Source organism: Archocentrus centrarchus, chromosome 8 (genome assembly GCF_007364275.1).
Source record: "Archocentrus centrarchus isolate MPI-CPG fArcCen1 chromosome 8, fArcCen1, whole genome shotgun sequence".
Classification (NCBI taxonomy): Eukaryota; Metazoa; Chordata; class Actinopteri; order Cichliformes; family Cichlidae; genus Archocentrus; species Archocentrus centrarchus.
This window is the reverse complement of record NC_044353.1, coordinates 7,197,096-7,216,737: the sequence shown is the minus strand read 5'-3', so window position 1 is coordinate 7,216,737 and position 19,642 is coordinate 7,197,096. Positions and strand designations below refer to the sequence as shown.

General features: G+C 41.0%; 1 protein-coding gene across 2 annotated transcripts in view; it reads right to left on the bottom strand.

The window, feature by feature from the left end:
* Positions 1–2,245: 2,245 nt before the first annotated feature.
* Positions 2,246–19,642, bottom strand: part of LOC115784550 (thyroid hormone receptor alpha) — a 112,401-nt gene continuing 95,004 nt past the window's right edge. For both annotated transcript variants that reach the window (XM_030735815.1, XM_030735817.1), the window contains 4 exons: positions 18,258–18,463; positions 16,537–16,683; positions 12,874–13,132; positions 2,246–11,229 (listed from right to left, as the gene is read on the bottom strand). In XM_030735815.1, coding sequence (XP_030591675.1) covers positions 10,979–11,229; positions 12,874–13,132; positions 16,537–16,683; positions 18,258–18,463 — 863 coding nt within the window. In that variant the 3' untranslated portion in view covers positions 2,246–10,978. The remainder of the gene's footprint in view (positions 11,230–12,873; positions 13,133–16,536; positions 16,684–18,257; positions 18,464–19,642) is intronic.

Sequence of the window (19,642 nt, the reverse complement as noted above, 5' to 3'; positions counted from 1 at the left end):
AAATTTTGCCTCCAAGGAGCCAGACTTTTGATTGGTAGCTCTCCGGCTTTCTGGAGGACTTTCAAATGTTTTGTTTGGACATTGGCTGCTTGTTCACTCATTCTCAGTCCAGTCCTTGTGCCCATGCATTTTAAGAGGAACATTTGTTTGTTGTTGTTGTTAGTTAGTTAAACCACCTAAGACTGACCTATGAATCATTCAAGAATTAAAAAAGGCACCTAAATCAAGGGATAAACCAGTGTGGTGTCTACACATAAGAGACAAGTTAGCAAAGAACCAATTTTAAATTGTAACTTTTGGCACTTTGTAACTAGCAGGCTGTCACAAAACACATAATTTGTTCCAATTTCTTTAGTTGAATCTACAAAAAAATGCTAATGATAACACAGTTTACCAGGCAGAAAATAGTATTTCTGCATCAACATGGTGATTCCTACTACAGGAACTAGCTGAAAACGTGGAATCTGAGCATGATGTGGAGTGTGAGGAAACTGGAGGGCAAAAGAAGGAGTGGCCGGCCTAAACAACCATCTTCAGCAGATGAACAGCATCTGAAAGTCAGTCCTTAAGAAACAGAAAAAAAAAAAAATACAGCAAAGTGCTGACACAGGAACCCAAGAGATGCATCCGGACCTTCAGCTGATCCATCTACTGTTCACTGAGGCCTCATCAGGAAGGGTCTCAGTGGAAGGGTGGCTGTCAAGAATCCATTCTTAAGGAAGGGAAACAGGGAGAAAAGGCTGAAGTATGCCATATTACACAAGAACTGGACTCACAACTGAAAGTGATGAATCCAAACTCAGAGCTCAACATTACCGGATGGGATCACTGGACAAAGAAATGGATCAAAAGGCAGCCAACATCCAAGGAAGGGCTCTGAAATGTCCTTCAAGATGCCTGGAGAACTATTCCTGAAGACTACTTAAAGAAATGACAAGCTGCAATTTCCCAACAAAATATAGAAAATGAAGAGTGGCTCAAGACTTTTGCACAGTATTGCATATTGCACTTTTATATTTGGTAGTTTAGTGTTTGCTCGCCTTGTGTTTGTGTGTGCATCTGAAACCGTGACAACACACCTCCCAATCACGTTGACAGAGACAAAGTAGGCAGACTGATCTCAAATCATTTTATAATACTGAAGATGGATGCCACAGAGCCACAAACACAAACAGCTTCGAGCCACTGAGATGTCATCGTCTGATTGTGCATTGAATGATTTGTCACAGAAAACAAGACAAACAGCAATCGTGCCCGTCACAAACCCACGACCAGCAGAATCAAACACAACATCAAACTGTCGTCCGGGGCGCTTCAAAATTGCATCTCATTCAGCGTTACATTCAGCACCGTGCTCTGCCAACCAACCGATGGCTGCTACGCAAACAGGAAATAACCTACTGCTCGTGCATGACCTCACATGATGTGTCTCAGAGACTAATTAGAGCCGGGTTGTGTTCTATTGCAAAAATTCACTGTGAAGAGAAGCTGCAGAGAGCGACAAAAAAGAGCAAAAAACGAGAGCGCTCATCGTGGGAACAGCAGTTTGGGACTCGGGGTCCTAAACTTTTCATGTTCAAGTGCATTGAACAAGAAAGCTTTTAAAATTCGCATTGAGTGCATTAAAATACACTCAATGCAAATGTGTAATTGCGGTTTTGCACTTGAAGAGACAGCAAGCTCTGCATGCTTTTGTGCAATTCAGAAGAATATTGGAGTTTAATTTACACTTGCATTAACAGTTTTATTTGACAATGACTCGGGACACCCCCCACTCGATTTGTCAGGGCAGCACACGCGGAAGGATGAAAAATCTGCCAGCTGATGATTAATACCTCAAAGCTCGGCTTCATATTTCACCAGATCCTTACAGACATAACAAAATAAGTCATTTGCAAACATCTTTTCTTTTTTTTTTCTGAGAAACAGCACTGTCACAATGATGCATCTTATAACCTGAATAGACCCTGTAAGCATTTTATCACATTTGCCAAACATACTGCTACTTTTTATCCAGTTCAGCTTATATTTCTGGGATGTGAAGAGGCTTAAGCCAGGAGCGCCGAACTGTTCCACCAAAAAAATTAAAAAACCTTTTCAAGGTTCATCTTCCTGGCTCCTGTTCCATGTGTTTCCATGCTTGAGACGATCACTCCTGCTCCGTCACTCTGGTGCAAAGCAGTACAATGAGGTATGGATAGTTGTATACATCTTTTTTTTGGTCTCTGTTTTGTGATTTATTGTCTTGTGTTTTTTTTTTTTTTTTACACTTCTTTTTTGTACAGTGAGGCTTGTTTTCCATCAAAAGCAACATTGTTGTCACAACACTGAGATTTACATATGGCAGGTCTACACATTGCACGATGAGCCTTAGCTGGAGGTCGGACAGGCGTCGAGATCAGGATGTGAGTGCCGTTTGTTTTTACTGACTCAGATCAGGAGTACGAGTAAATGTCAAGCTTAACAAATGATATAGCTCAAGCGACTGTGGAGAGCAGAAGTCAGGCTCAGTCACGTTCAGTTCCACCAACTGGATGATGGATTTGGCAACATTTTAGCTTATAAACAATACGCCTCAGAAATGTTTTCACTGAAACGATAACCTGGTTATTCCAAAAAAAAGAAAAAAAAAAAGAATTCATATTTTTAAAGGTGTCACAAGGCCCTATAGGTAAATTATTAGTGAGAGGTGGAAAAGATATTTATACACAAATAAAAATAATCCCCTGAAAATGTAAAAAATGTATATATTTAAAAAAATGAACAACCTGAAAAGCTTCCTAAATTCTTCATGCTCAGATTAAATTCATCAAAGTATTTTTGTTATGTTACTCAGAGTCAGAGGACTGTACTGATTACTTAAGCTGTAAAAGATTTAAAAATGTGGTGTTCAGTGAAGTCAACAACAAATGAGCAGTGCAAGAGGGGGAAGAGAGGACAGACTGAAGTTATATCAGAGCCACGCTGACCTATCGAGGTTGTGTAAAAGTAAAAGAACATGAGAAATTACCAAAGCTGTGTGGCTGGCTGCTCACAAGGACATATAAAAAAATGTCTTTAAAACATAAACACACAACTATACTGTGATTAAAGTCCTGTATAAGTGCTAACTGCTTAAAGACAGGGCAAACGTTTGGGCCCCACAGTAGCTACGTGAAACGAGAGCCAGCGTGAAACTGACTGCAGTTTGTTTACATCACGTCGCAGCTGTAAAATGAGACCAACAGCAAATTAGACACAAATTTAAGTGTCAGCAGCAAATAAAAACTTATGCCAAAGGCAGACATGTAATTATCCTGAATGGATGTAAACCTCACAACAGCAAGATTAATAATTACAACTTGATCAGCTAGTAAGCTAATTAGCTGTTTGTACCTTTCAATGCTATTTAAAGCAATTTTCAAGAGAACTCTAGTTTCTCAGAGCAAATATTCATTAATGATTTTTCTACTAAAAATGAATTAAAGACTTAAAACTAATTATGTAAGGCCTCATGAGCCTACTGACTGCTTGGAGACCACCTGGCAACCTCTGGTCGCAATGGAAAAAATGCACATTCCCAAATTCACTGGTAAATGGTTACTGGAGTTTGCTGGCTGTCACCCAGTGAAACTGGTTGCAAAGAGGGAATCCATCCATCCATCCATCAATCCATCCATCCATCCATCCTTTTCTGCATTATCCAGGGTCAGGTTGCGGGGTGAGCAGCCTAAGCAGAGAAACCCAGACTTCCATCACCTCCTGCAGGGGAACACCGAGGCGTCCCCTGCAGTACGACCTGTTTGGACGGAAGACAGTGATAAAAACAGCAGCAGTGAAAACTGAAGAGCATGACACAAGCTGAAAACAGAGTGTTTGCCTGCAAAATTGTGCATTACTGCTAAAACCAGGAACTTTCAAAAGGTGCAACTTTTACTTTAAAGGCAAATGGTCTCTGATTTAGGTTCGCGTCACACTTAGCAAATAGTGTTTGCAGACAAGTTGGTGTCTTCCATCCAAACAACAGGCGACTGCAGCAATCTGCAAAGCAATCATTAGGTTTTCACTGCGGTATCGTATACCCCTTTATGACCAACTGCATCTTGTGACAGCAAGCAACCTCCTGCAACCACTTGCCAACTGGTTGGGAAAACACATTTTTCTCCTGTGGCCAGTGATTACCAGGGGGGTCACTGACTAGTCTCTAGGCCAGCTTGACTGGGCCTTTAGCACTCGATTTCAAAGCAACTGCCAGCAACCACTTGCAACAAGTCGGGGAATATATATTTCTCCTTAGCAATGCATGGTTGCCAGGCAATTGTCAACCGGTCTCTCGGCCTCTCGGCTGTGGCTTAAAGTGGTATTTCCTTAGCGTGTCTGAAGCAGCAGTGGTAACAAAAAAAGGTGAAGAGTAGGAAGCAGAAATGTAAGATTAAAAACTTGATTGCTTGCTTGCATTAATTAAAAAAAAAAAGAAGCAGCGTATGAGTCAAAATCACTGACTGGCTTATCATACTGAAAAAAACACTGAATTGCATTTGTGAATAATGCTATTCACTCATATTTACACAGCAGTGTGTATTAAACTGCAAGCAATACAGCTTCTAGATTCAGCTGACTATGGTGTCAAACTCCAATAGCCTGTTTCGAGAAGCTGCTTCGATCGTATTTATGAATATGACTCCTTTTTCTGTTGGCTAAACTGAAGGTGAACTGAACCCTGACCCGCGGGTGACGTCTGAGCACTAGCTACCACTGCACCAATGATGGTCTGAAAGTGCATATACAGCCATATTCTCACAGTAAAGCATCAATACAGATTGACATTCACTTACCAAGAAAATCAGATGCAAATAAAGACAAACGAATCATATAAATAAAAAAAAAAAATCCCCCATACCCAAAACATTCACTTCATCCCTTGCTTTAAATCACTCAAAGTTTTCAGTCATCACACAATTCTTTCATAAACATACTATTTTTTTTTTCTTTTAAGGACTCATCAGTAGCAGTCTGACACAGGATCTGGTTCATGACCCCACCTCCAAACTCATCGACCAAAGAAAAAGCAGAACAGCGAACACTTGGTGCACAACAAAAGCAACATCAACAACATCAAAAGCAACGTGAGTGTGGGACTTCACACCGTGTCTTTAATTATACAATTTCAGTATTTTACATTCCACATGTGGACATATTCCTGCCGGGATTGTCATCTTTCTCCACCAGAGAGTGCTAGTATGAGCTGTAGGAGGTTTCTGTGAGAGTGTGTGGGAAAGGAAGGAGACGCATACAGAGGAAACACCTGGGGTCGGCGGTGGAAGGATGGGGAAAGGTGGATGTGAGGAAGAGCGAAATGATTTTGACTTACAGATGTTCTCCCTGGGTAAGTAATAAAAGCAGTAGTTGTTTTTAGTTTTGTGCCATGCTGCAGTATCACAGCTCAGCATCAAGTTCACATTTAAGTTTACTGTAAACGTAACATAACCGATACTTTGATCTGAGAGGCCGACAGAGAAGGAAAACTGTTCTGTGGTCACAGTGTGGACAGTGTGGTCACATGCAGACTTTTATTCTACAGCTTGATTGGGAAATTTGAAACATGATGCAGATGGTAACTTTTGGAGGTCACCTTACCTCTGAGTGGCCTCAGTTATGCTGCTTTTGTCAAACAACGCTACTGTGTATCACCACAAGAAGACATGTTTTTGACTGCGTCTTGTCTGCGTAATTCCACAGTGTAACTCTACTCAGAACAAATCAGTTCTTCCATTTAGATTTCTTAAAATAAAAGACTTTGTTTGGAGATTATGAAGCCCTAAAAGTTAGAAGAAACACTCCATGCCATTAGTTAGTAACAGAGCTGTCATGCAGAAGACATGCTTGGGTACTTGGTTGTGTTTGTCACTATGACAACCAAGGCCATAAAGACAACAAATGAAGGTCTCGTGCAGCTGGTTAAAAACGCAGCCACTGAGACGCCAGATTCAAAGCAGTAACTGGACTCGTCTGCTATCTGAGCGCAGCAATATGGATCGATGACTATGAAAAATGGCGTTTTGGTGAGAAGGATGGCTGCTGTCTCTCTGCTATGCTGGTGCAACTGATCACGGCGAAAGGCAGTGTGCTCTGTGGTGCTGGTGTGCTATTGTTGTTGTTGTTTTTTTTTTTCTTAAAGGACACGGGGAGGATTTCCCCAGTGATCATTTGGCTGAGAAAGAGAGAGAGGGTGAGGAAATGAGAGGCCGTGCTGCCGGCTCAAATCTAGATCACAAAGCTGACCTCAGTCTCAAAATGGGGGGAAACAAAAGGAAGAGGTGAATTCATCTAGAGGTTTGCAAAAAGTGAGTCAAATATAAGGCAATCAAGCTTTACAACACATTGTTGACTTTCTATGGGTTCGTTATGTCACTGCAAATTGTTTCCTGTGAGGAAGCAGTTTAAATTAGTGGTCTTTATCTTCTCGCACCAAAGGCCATCGCACCTTTCTCATACTCGGCAAATTTCTGCGCTAACGAGCTACACCCGAGCGCAAGTAAGTGGCATCTTGCTAACTCTTCCACCTAGGTGTCCCAATGTTGCGGGTTGTTTGCTCATTTTGAGGCTGTAAGGCATTCTTCATGTGACTGCAGGGACCCTATTATGCTCATTTTCAGCTCCAGATCTTTATTCTTGGACTAAAAGTAGCTTTTCACAGTTGAAAATAATCTATCTATTTTTGCTGAACTCATCACTCTGTGCTCCCTTCCTGTCTGGCTTCCCTTCGCAACCAGCAGGTGGGTTTCTGGGCTAATGAGATGACCGTATTAAGGATATTCCTTCACACTGACCTTTGGCTCAGAGGGATTACTGGTACATACACTGACCTCATTATTTGAAACTTGGATTATGTCTAATATAAGCATCCATCTATAACACAATGATGGAAAATGAGAAAACAGGTCCAGTGTCCGCTGTTCCCTGATGGTTGGATTCATAGTGGCTGGTGAGAAAACTTTACACTCAACTCTAAGTTCAAGGTATTAATACTGTCTGTATTCGTTTTACATAAGCTAAGACAGGAGACGCCTAACACCCGGTGCTACATGACTGGTTTGACAGATTCATGATCTGATTGGAACTGGCAGCATAAACTCACCCCCTGATAGCTCTAATGCCACATACAATAACTGCATTGTTTGTGTGTGCATATTTCTATGTATATACACATACATACAATTATATCTATAAATACATGCTCCTATATAATGTATATTTGTACTACCAACCTCTGCGAGGCACATTAGCATGTGTGAATTAGAAAACCAGCAGTACCCTGTTTGAGCCTTAACCCGGTTGCAGCATGGCTTTCATTCACAGTGACAGTGGGTGCTGTACACACACAGGAGGCCTGCAGACGGCAGTTGTGAACTTGTACAGCTCAATCATCCTATTGCTGTGTGTGTATGTGTGTGTGTGTGTGTGTGTGTGTGCACAACTGTATCCCTGTATAAGCTTGTTCTGTTTAAATACCCTGCAACATAGATTGGTGACACTGAGAGTGGCAGCGCCGCATCACAGTCCTTGTTGGTTATATAAGATAATCAAGAGATGAGGAAACAGAGGATATCAGGGCTGCTACAGGCGGGAAGGGGAAAGATTTTGGGGGAACAGAAGAAGGAGTTCAGGGCTACTAAAAGGATACAGACATGGTTTTAGTGCAACAGAAAAAAAAAACCCTGATAATTATTATATGCAGTGGATGCCAGTGTGGGATATGGTTGGTGGAGATCTTTTCAGCAGTGTTTAAATTTCTGGGACGATCGCTCATAAAGTCCTGTCCGTTTCTGCTGTGACAGCGAGGGGCGAATTTGGAGACGTATTGTACGGTCCGTGTTTGCTAGTGGCTTGGTCTGAGTCACTGCCACGGTCACACGCTCGCCATTTCCTTCACCTCTGCCAGGACAAAAAAACCATATCCTCAGGCGAATACTGCTGACTCACTCTCTGTTTATTTACCTCCCAGTCACCACCCACAAGAGTCTGTTGGCCTGACCCGACAGGGCCAAAATTCAACTGGAGTGCCAGCTTCCAGCTGTCATCGTGTCCTGACAGTTTCCTCTATGTTCAATCGGCACACAGATTCAGATTCACAGATTCATGTCTGCGGTGCTGCCTTTTCAGGTTCTTAAATAAAAATTCAAAATGACTCTTGGTCCCAAGTTTTGAGTGATAAAAATGAAAAAAGGGATAAAAATGACAAAGTCTGCCATGTCAGCTGTTGATCCACGGCCCATTTAAAAGATGTTTTGCACACTCAATGGGTCCATGCTGGCAAGTCCTTTGTGATTATATATATCTGTGTGTATTTATATCTCTGTGCATGTTTATATTTATGTGTTGCAGACAGAAGGGAAACTGCTTTTAGATGAGAGGTGAGGTAGAATCTACCAGTTTCAGGTGGGACTTGAAACGGGTACAGGCAATGGAGGGGGGGGGGGGGGGGGGGCTGACGAGGTTTCCCTCTTCCATAACCACCTCCACCATCATCCATCATGTGCTAGTGCTGAACCTAACACAAGCTGGTGGGAAGCTGAGGAGGTGGAACCATGGAGCCGTTATCAGGGCAGGGGGCTCCAATGAGAAGACACTCATACACTGACACAGCGAGACAGGAAGGAGGAAGAGCTGACCACAAAACAGCTGAGGTAACACATGCAGTAACAACTAAATGGGTGTGTGTAATATGCATGAGTATGTGAGGTAAGGACAGTAGGAGGTATGTGTTGGAGAGGTATTCCAGCTGTGTATAAATATAAGCAGATGTCCTGTGTAGGTAATAGTATAAAAACAATGTAGCAATGAGCTTTTTTCATTCTGGACATTAAAGATGCTATGAATAAATCAGTGCTTTCTGTAAACACTGAATGAGGAATGGAGCTTTTCTCACGTACTTTAAGCACAGTAAGGGTGTATGGTGGAAGGAAGGATTATCCAAATCCACTGAATCTTATTTGGTTGGATCATAAATGAAAAATAAGCTAATATTCTGTTGCATTTCTATAAACATTACAGCTTTCATATGCTCCAACAGCTCCACGTGGCTGACTTTTCAGCATATCACAGGAAGAGAGAACTAAAACAGAAACAGATACTTTTAATTGTAACAGGACTGGATGGCAAACAGCTGACTGCTTACACATATTTAGTTTCTTTTAGCTTCATTTTTGCTTTCCATCAAGTTCTTGGAGAAATATAAATTTAGCTGCCAAATGCAACAGCCATTAAAGTTAGATCCCAGATGTTTTATGATATATATGTTTAGAATATGTGTGCCAGTAACCCTATCTTTACGCTGACATGCAAAGGATGAAACAGTGACCTGAAGCTGTAAAGCCCTGTCGATCCAACGGGAGTTGTTACGCTAATCTATTCTAAGGTATATTCATGACTGGGATTGATTAGATTGATAAATACTAACTGGACAGAAAAATATTGTGTTTAACATGATGACAATTAATCTAATAGCTTCTGAAATCCACTACTCTGGAACTATGTTGTGTATTCTGGGACACATTTTTCTTTATTTTCTTTATTTGCTTTTTATCATGACATAAATTACTAATCTGTTGTTTTAAAACAAAACTACGACCAATAAAAACACTAACTTGGTGCAAAATTGGAAATAATGAAAAGTCTGGCATCTAACACACGTATTCTTTACACTGTAACACCAACTGCGCTGGACGTTTCTTTGTGCTCCTAGCCTTTGCAATAAGCTAAGCTATGCTAAGGTAAGCAGTCGGTAGCCCTAGCTTCAAATACAGGCATGAGAGTGGCATCAATCTTCACATTTGTCACAGCAAGAAAGAAAAAAAAAATCTGTTCCCATGAATATTAACCCATGCAAGAAAATGAGGAGCATTTAGTGTACAAAGATGGATCTCAAAAGCCTTAAATCAACCAGCTCTGTTCAGTGATCACAGAAAGCACCACGATTTTCATGACATCTTGTAACTGCTAATGTATTACAGTAATATCTGTGAGCTCAGTTTCCCACACAGGGATAACAGCCTAGTTTCAGACTAAAAGAAAAATTCAATGAAGATCTCCACTGAAAAAAAAAGTTGTTTTTAGTCTAAGACTAGATTGAATCTATGCTTGGGAACCTGAGCCAGAACGTCTTATGACTGCATTTAGAAGCCATATTTGTTTATAAATAAGGGCTTCGCACAAAGTGCTCTCACCAGCATATGGTTTGTCTAAAAATCACAAAACTCCATGTTTTCCAATTAAAAAGGTCTTATTGTATGAGGTAATACTGTAGGGGTGTGTTTTGTGCACGTACACTGTGTGCCTCTGCGTGTACATGAGAGCGAGAGAAAGAGGTCAGCACGCGAGGGAGGTAGGTCGACGAAGACTCACAGGGCCTCGGCTGATTGAGGGCTAGGCTGCAGACAGAGGATGCCTTTGCAGTTAAGGAGATGTGAGGGAAGGGTAGGGACTGACTGAGAAGCTTATGGTCAGGTCCCAGAGATTAAAAAATAGAAAAAAATTGTCTGAGGTGATAGGTGGCTGTGCAGCTAGCAGAAACACAAACGAGCCCCTCAGTGTGCATTAGTCGCAGGAACAGTACAGCTGTTTGTCTGTGGGGGTGCAAAAAAGAGGCAGTGTGATTTTGTTTGCATATAAATACACTTTTGTGGTGTGTGAATCTGTGAATTGCCATGTGAGTCTTTACACGTCTTGTACTCTGTGTGTGCACCTAGTGAGACTGATTGCATTCCTCTGTGATAATAATGATGTGTGCTTGCTGGTGGCAGATGTTGTTTGACAAAAAAAACAAACAAACAAAAAAGCAACATAAAGGGGCAACAAAAGAAGTTTAGAAGGTGTGTTCTTGGTGAAGACAAAAAAAAAAAAAAATCCAGTTTTTCTTCTTCTCATGTCCTTCAGCCATACTTCCACTTCTCCCAAAGCCACCCCCCCAAAAGTGTTCTTTCTGAAGGGTGATGTAAAGTTACACTTCCTGGTCCTCGAACACCTCCAGGAAGAGCGGGGGAAACAGTTCGTTAGGACACTCCACCTTCATGTGGAGGAAGCGGCTGGCGTGGCAAGCCCCGATCATGCGCAGGTCTGTCACCTTCATCAGCAGCTTGGGCCAAAAGTGGGGAATGTTGTGCTTGCGGTAGTTTATGTAGTGCTCGAACGCAAGAAGGTAGGCCTCTTGGCACTGCTCAATCTTCTCCACACTGGTCAACCCTGAACGGTCTGGAGGCAATAAAGAATAGAGGAACAGTTGCATTGCTTAGTGATTTCTCAGCTGCCTGTTTCATTTTGAAAGAGTAGAAATGTTGAAAATTAAAACACTGCATACATTTTTACTTGGAAAAGGCAGAATGGCTGATGTGCCAACATGCATTGGAAACAGAATCTCCCTTCATTGAAAGTGGCAAAAAAAAAAAAAGTAAAAAAAGAAAACTGGCCACTCAAACACCAAATCTGTGTGTTGGCACCCAACTGGAGAATCAGCACCCATCAACTATGAGACACTGATTGTATTCAGCGTGATTTATTTTTAGGGGTTAAGACAAGTAATGAAATAAATGATCTAAAATGTACTCAGAAACAAACACACCCACACAGAATTCCAGCAGCAGCCTGTCTATAAATAAGCTGCCAGAGGTTATCCCAGGTCTTGGAGAGGGTCCAGGACCTTGGATGACCTGCAGGATCTGTTTTTCTGATTTGCAGTGCTGCTCAGTGCTTTGCTTTCCAACTATCAATCATGCCGATACTGCGTCTGCCTCTCCCTTGTAGTGTTTTTCCAGATATTGCTGTCTGTCCATCCCCTGAGTGCATCACTGCACATTCAAAACTTGTTACATCATTTCAACTGTGAATGGGAGAATTAAAGGAGAGGTCTCTGAGAAAATACTATGGCATTTTGTTTTATAGTAGATGAGTGGAATGTTGTTTTTTGTGAATAAGCATCTAATATAATTAACATTCTTTTAGTTTGCAGTGTGAATAATTCCATCCTGTGTCTTTGTGGCCAAGCTTCAGGCACAGTGACTATCTAGGAATAAGGGCTGTGCAGTGACAGGATTAAAGGCAGATTAGACAAGATTATTCTCATTCAGGTTGTTTAGGGAGTGTGGGAATTTAATAGATGTGTTTTTCCCTTTTCCATCCATGTGTAAATAAAGCCAACATGATCAGCTTTATGTCTGGATAAAGTCTGCCAAACTGTAGGTACCATGGTAGATTTTGACCATCACACCAGCGATCCTGAAACTACAGGGTGGGTCCCACAGTGGGCTTGGATTTTTTACTACAAAGAACTGATAAAAAAAAAAGTGGAACGGGAGGGGCCATCCCCACGAGGTGTGAACTTCTGCATGCCCAAATTTGGATGGGAGAGTGAATACTTTTGGCTATATAGTGTAGCTTAACTAGCATGCCTCATAAGAGACTGATGGCCAGCCGATTTACTGGGAATGTGGAGGAGCTTGACCCTGACAGAAGTAACACTACGCTTGATATTTAATATGCAGTAATATTTACTTAGACCTACCAAACCTTAAAATAAAATGGCTTGACAGCAGATGAATCATACCTGCTATCACAGGCTGAGTTGTACTCATAAGTAGAGCAACTGCATTGTGGAAAGTGGTGATATAGTAATAGTCACTCGCATCAATGTAGGAAAAACAAATAAAGTGTACTTTGATCAGAGCACAAAAGCAGCAGATCATTCACTTCTTGGTTAATCTATGAATAAATTATGGTTGAAAGGATATAAAACAAGTGTCACAACCCCATTAATAAGAGGAACATGCTTAGCAAAATGAAATGATAAATCACATCTTTACAGTACACTTTGATTTTACAATAACATTATTTGCTGCTCACCTGAGCTCATGAGCAGCACGGCCTGCATCAGTGCCACCTCCGAGTCATCCAGATTAAACTGCGCCAGGCTTTTGCCCAGATCAAAGATGGCATCCGACACCACGCCCAGCCCACCGTTCTTTAGCTGCTCGCGCTTCACGGCCATCTCGCCGTTTAGTGTCAGAGTCTCGCTGTCAGGATCATAGCGCACAGCAGCACGCAGCGACATGATCTCCATGCAGCAGCCCTTCAGCAAGATGATCTGGTCCTCACAAGGCAGCTGGGAAACAATGATTGAGCTCATCAGGAAATTATATTCAATCTTCAATCTGAAAAGTCTCAAGAAAATCATCTTTGTTTTCTAAACTAAACTAGTGAGACATTAAAGGCATAATAATAACTGTCAACATTTTTACACAAAAGAAAAATGTGTAATTTGGGGAATCATAACTTAATTACTTATTCTTGGCGAAAGAGCACAGGGTAAACAAGATGTGTTCAGCAGCCAGTTAAAACATATTCTAAGCAGCTCCTGGACTTTTGGGACAGCAATGTTGTGCCATTCTTGTCTGATAGAGAATTCGAGCTGCTCACAAGTCTTCTTTGTCATATTTGTACTTTCATGATACGTCAGTGACTTCAGCTGGACTGCAGTTCAGCACCTGGTCTCTTCTACTATGAAGCCATGCTGTTGAAACATGCAATGCCTTCACTGAAAGAGACATTATAGGAGCAGCTGTTGCTCTAAAACCTGTATATACTCTTCAGCACTGATGGTGCCTTTCCAGATGTGCAAGCTGCCAAATCCATAGGCAGTGATGGACTCCCACACCATTTTTTAATTGAGGAATATTATTCTAAAATTAGTCTACAATTTATAGACAGGCTTTTGCAGATTGATGAGTGTCTGGCCATCTTTACTTCTGAGAGGCTCTGCCTCTCTACGATGATCTGTTGATACCCAGATAAGTTACTGATCTGTTGCCAATTACCCTAATTAGTTGCCAAATGTTCCTCCAGATCTTTTTAGTACCATTTATTTTTCCAGACTTATGTTGCCCTGTCCCAACTTTCCTGACATGTGCTGCTGCCATCAAATATACACAGGCTAATATTTTTCATGAAATAGTGGGATGTCTCAGTTTAAACATTTCATTTGCCTTCTGTGTTCTATTGCGAATGAAATATTGGTTTATGAGATTTCCATATCATTGCACTTTTCTGTTTTTATTCACAATTTACTTTTTCAGAACTGGAGTTGTATTTACCAATACTGGTTATTTTTACTAACTGCCTGTTCATCAAACATGAAGTCTTCAATATCATAAATATACAGTGAAATGGCCTAGAATTGCTTTTTCTCCAGCCCAACATAAAAGAGAAATAGTTATCATTTTCGATTCACAACAGGTCCCCTGTCAGGTTTTATGTAACCAGGAAGCCCCTACAATATACATGATGACTGCACTCAGGTGAGAAGACGTGCGATGGCACTTGCTCACAGATCGTTTGCACAGGGAGCAAAGCAATATCAGTAAGTGGTGAGTCACCACTTGATACAGAGAGAAAGGTTGGGGTGGATTAGCTGGTGTAATCCCGGCTGACAAAGGCTTCAGATGGTGGAAGTGACCAATCAAGAGACCTATCTTTGGTTAACGAGCTTGTTACTGTTTTAACACAGCCCTATAGTTACAGTCTGCCTATGTGCAGGTGTGTAAATAACAGCTAAGGAGATGCAGCTGTACTATGTATTATCTTACATCTCCTTATAACTGTCTAAATCTAAACTGGAAGAATTCAAAATCACTCAAAAAAAAAAAAAATCCCTGCTACAGAGCAAGTAAAGTTAATCACAGTGTTAACTTCAGTAACAGTGGAAGGTGGAGTGAATGAGACATTTTTAAATTAAAACCGATGGACTGAATTCTGTTTCTTTGAAGTTAAATTCAAAAGTAGAGGAGCTATATTTAGGTACCATTTACTGTGTGAACTGATATTTTGGGGAATGACATAAAAGGCTGAAATGGAGGTTTGGAAACCTTTCCTGAGTCGCTGAGTAGGAAATCAGACTACTGCTGATGTTATCTGATGCCAGTGAATGCAGCATGAATGCAAATGATACTATAGCAGATTTATGGAAGCCTCTTCAGTTGAATATCGTCCATTATTCACTCAGGCTCTTTATTTTGTACTCCAACATCTGCTAAGTGCTAGAATCTGAATGGCATCCTACAAGAAAATAAAAATAAAGCAAACAGGCCAAAGCCAGACTAGAGTAAAATGAGACAACCTCCTTGTGACTGGGAAAAATCGGTGGTTGCCCAGTGACCGCACTGAATTTTTTGCATTCAATGACTGATTGCAAGTAGATGCAGCAACTAGTTGCCCTGAGGTTGAACATGCAGCAGCCTCAAACTCTAGGCAACCACTTTTGATCACAAGGTGATTGTACAATTCAATTATATTCAGTTTTATTTATATAGCGCCAAATCACAACAAACAGTTGCCTCAAGGCGCTTTATATTGTAAGGCAAAGACTCTACAATAATTACAACACAGTTCGTATGAGTCACCAGGTGGGAAGCAACCTGTCTGCAAACAATTACGATCCCACACAGACTGACTGCAATCACTCTCAGACAGATTGCAGATAACTGCCATCTATTTAATAAACGCAGACAGAATGCCAACACATCTGAGTGCAGAAAAGCAGTATGCAACTGGACAGTAATGCAACTTTCACCAGTTGGGAGGGAGAAGCAGAGGGGTTAGAGAAACCCGGCTCTAAATAGGGTTATGGTACATACGTTATCCACTTGTTCCAAATTCGGTAGAATTTATTTCAGGGTATATGTTAATTTTTCCATCTTGAATATTTCTAAATTAATTTCTAACCAACCATCTACTGTAGGAGGGGTTGGGTTAAGCCATTTTCTGGTAATGTTTTTCCTGCTCACCACTAAAAGGGCCTGCATAATTTCCTGTCCATTTTCTGTTTCAGAATAGCAACATCAGCAAGATAGAGCATCACAAAATTAAATGGTATTTCAGTTCCAAAAACCAAGTTCAAAGTTTTATTGATTTCTCTCCAGTAGGTACTCAATTTAGGGCAATCCCAGAACATGTGGTAATGATTGGCTTTTCCTGTTCCACACTGTCTCCAACATATCCCTGCCATGTTTTTGTATTTGTCCTGGGCTGGAGTCTTGAAATACCTTATTACGTTTTTCCAGCCGTGTTCTCTCCAGAATGAGGAACTGGTAGAAGACCACGACTGACTCCGTCTTATTGCCTTTTTATTACCAAAGTTGCTTTGAAGACAGTAAGTTACTGCAAGTGGTCGTAGACCTGGGCCCTATTTTTGAAACAACCAAAGCTAACAGGTCCCAGAACAAAAAAGTTAACAAAGGAATGCAAATAAAAAACAGATTTGTTTTCTAGATTGTAAAATAGAGCTAGAACTATGTAAGTGTGATGTGCGAAAAAAGTAAGATCAGACTAGAATACATATAGAAAGCAAGACAGGGATCATGGCTTGGTAAGATATCACTGAACAAAGGCTTGAGTGACTGGAAAGTTGATTAAGAAAGCGACGTGCCATTCTGTGAGACTGAGGATAAACTGTGACCCACAAATACAAAAAAAATACAAAGTGATATAACCCCCCCCACACACACCACATACCTCTGAAAACATGGGCAGTTTCTTGGCAAAGTCAACGACGCGAGTGATGGCAGGGGTCATTATCTTGGTAAACTCGCTGAAGACTTCCAGATCCACCTTATCTCCATCTGCAGTGGGCACCATAGGACCCTGGCCAATATCATCGGGCTAGAAAGAAGACATCACTCATATTGTGACACTATTAAATATCACAATGAATATTTGCTGAATGAAGATCCTGTGATATGCTTAACGACCAGCAGGTTGACTTTCATTCTCTTTACAGTCAAAAAGGGTCCCAAGGAGAGGAGGACTATCAAAGAACCGCAAGGAAAAGTGGAGTCAGTTTAGGAGATTACAGCTTTAGTAGCACACTAATATAAATGTAAATGCAGCATATAGGATGTTACAATTTTTATGGACATTATAAAACAGGCAGAAAAAAAAACAACAGGAAAGCCTATAAAACTGTACGTTGTATTTAGAGACATTTCATTTATTTCTGGCTATTCTGGCTGCTGCCAGAGAGGTTGTTAATGTCAGCTGTTCAGCAGTGTCTGCATGATCACATCGGAGTCATTGTATTTTTTTCATTCAGTGCATATAAACATCCACACTTGTGTAATATAAGCACAAAGCTTAAGCGATTATTCCCAGTAATGTAACTTACTGAAGCTTCAGCCAATCCAAAGTGTAAGAAGAAGCTGGAACAACAGTATCTGTGCTCATTCCATCACTTATTTGTGTCCTCCTCCTCTTTCTTAAACCCTCCCCTTTGCCTGCAGACTGTTAAAAACTTTAAAGCCATCGTTGCCTTCATGGAATTGTTGCCTGGTAACAGACATCTGACCTTCACATCAAGGTAACCTTGTGGGGTTTAGACACGTGTGCTCACACGTTACGCTGATCACACGGGACGCCACAGAGCAAGCTGCTGATAAAAACAGGAGAGCTCTCAAAACGGCTTCTTTTGAAAATGAAAAGAAGTCGCCTTCTTTCATGTTGAAGCTTGATTTCTGAAGTGGAACTGACTTTCAAGGCGCTGTTGAATTTTGGAATAACGAGCTACATAAAAGGAGAAATGGGCTACTGCGAGGACCAAACAGCAGTCTGATTGAAATGCCCCGATCTCTGATCTCTTATGCAATTTTCTGGTTATGTTTTTGTAGTTTCATAATCTAAGCTCATGCTCTCTTTTGCTGTATAATTTACATTTTTCCTTATATGTGTACTTTTTCTACATCTGTACAGTTCAGAAAACTTTCATTGGACTGTTGAAAAGTGAAGAAAACTTAATAATATAATGCAATCTATGGAAATGTATTATGTTTTTTTTCTGCATGGGACCTCTGAGATAGTGACTCATTGAGACATCTGGGTTACACTGGATAGATCTGTGTAATAAATACATCTGTGCATTCAGATTGTACTGAGTTTTGACTGAGAAGAAGCAGCAAGAATGAAATGTTGACCGTCGATGAAAAAGGTGGCAATAAAGTTGCAAATGGCCTTAAAGCACCTCTGTTTCCTCTGTGAGCCGTGTATCACTGCTGCCCAAATTAAAACTTAAAACTATTTTTTTCCCCACACAAGAACAAGCGAACAACATGATGTAAAGCTCTGCAAACAATAATTAACAGCCATCCCTGAACTCTGCTATTGACTTTCGTGTGAAAGATTTCTATTCTAGTTTATGCAACAGTGCTCTGCTGAAAGCAATGTGCACTCAACTAAAAGCCTACCAGGAATTTGCGCTTCTGTTTCCAGCTGGAGCCCTGGGCGTTGGTGTGCCGGTGGGCTTCGGTCACCATCCTGATCAGCTCCCATTCTGCGCTGTCCGGCTCTGGCCTCATCTGAAGCACCCGCATCATCTCCTCTTTCTTCCTCTTCTCTCGATTCTCCTCGATCAGACGCCGCTTGGCCACGCGCTTTGTGTCATCCAACACCACTGTCAGACAGTAACATAAACGAGTTCTTTCTTTCTGTGGGAGATGTGAAATGTCTTTATCAAAAGCCTACCATGTAAGTCAAAAACAAAAAAAGGCAACCTCATGGTGGTGCTAGAACAAAAGTGGGAGGATCACAGTCATTGGGATTGACCCCCTGAGGCACTGCGAGCAGACATTATCGGCCTGAGAAGCTCTCACGTTTGTCTGCAGCTGAGCTGGAAATCTTTTCAATGCTACAACTGTCAGCAGTACATATTACAATGAAAGGAAAAGGCTAAAAAGCTAATTAATCATTATGGTATAATGACTCTTTCAATGAGTGCCTGCAATCACAGCTCTCTTCCAACATGAGTACTTTGTGCACATTCAGTGCCATTAATAATCAATTCCTTCCTGTAGGGGCACAGGCTAAATGAGTTTAAGCAAATTTGTTCCAAATACAACAACAGAAGTGGAACATAATCACAAAGAGCTGAGCTGCAAGAGATCACAGATGCCTCTGCAGAAAGTGATTACTTCTATGTAGTAAAATCATATATACTACTATATAAAGGTACAAACAACTTACATACAAGGTTGTGTATATGATACATGCACTCAGTGCTAATAAAACCTTTTGTGTTTGTGTGTGTTTATCAGACATGACTCAAGTCTCTTGATCCAAATTTAAAGCACTGCTGCAGCTAAAGTAAATAATCGAACAAACATAAAAAAGGAAAAGATGTTCCGAATTTGTGAGTGTTTTAAATATCCTGGGAAAAACAAACCTTTCCCTGTATCTACAGAAGCATATGCACTTCTAAATTATTATCACTGTGGAAAGATGCTGGTGAGGGTATGAATGTGTGCTCTATTATTCAACTCTCTAACTAGTTAGACTGCAGCGTTCTGCTGAAATCTGTGTGTGAACGCACATAACAGAGACAAGTTTGCACAAAGGGTGTACTATTCATCTCAAATTAGAGTCCAGTCCTGAGCTTTCACGCAAGAACAAAAGACTCAGGCTACCCACACATGCACAGGTTTCAGGCTTCAATGCTCTTGCATCTCAGTTTGAATGAGGCTGTGGAGCCGTTGTTTCGTTCACCTCTTAAAGTGAAATCAAATCACATTAGGAAAATATCCAGAGAGCGTTTAAGCATAAGGAATGAAGGAGACACTGATCGTTGGGGTTGTTC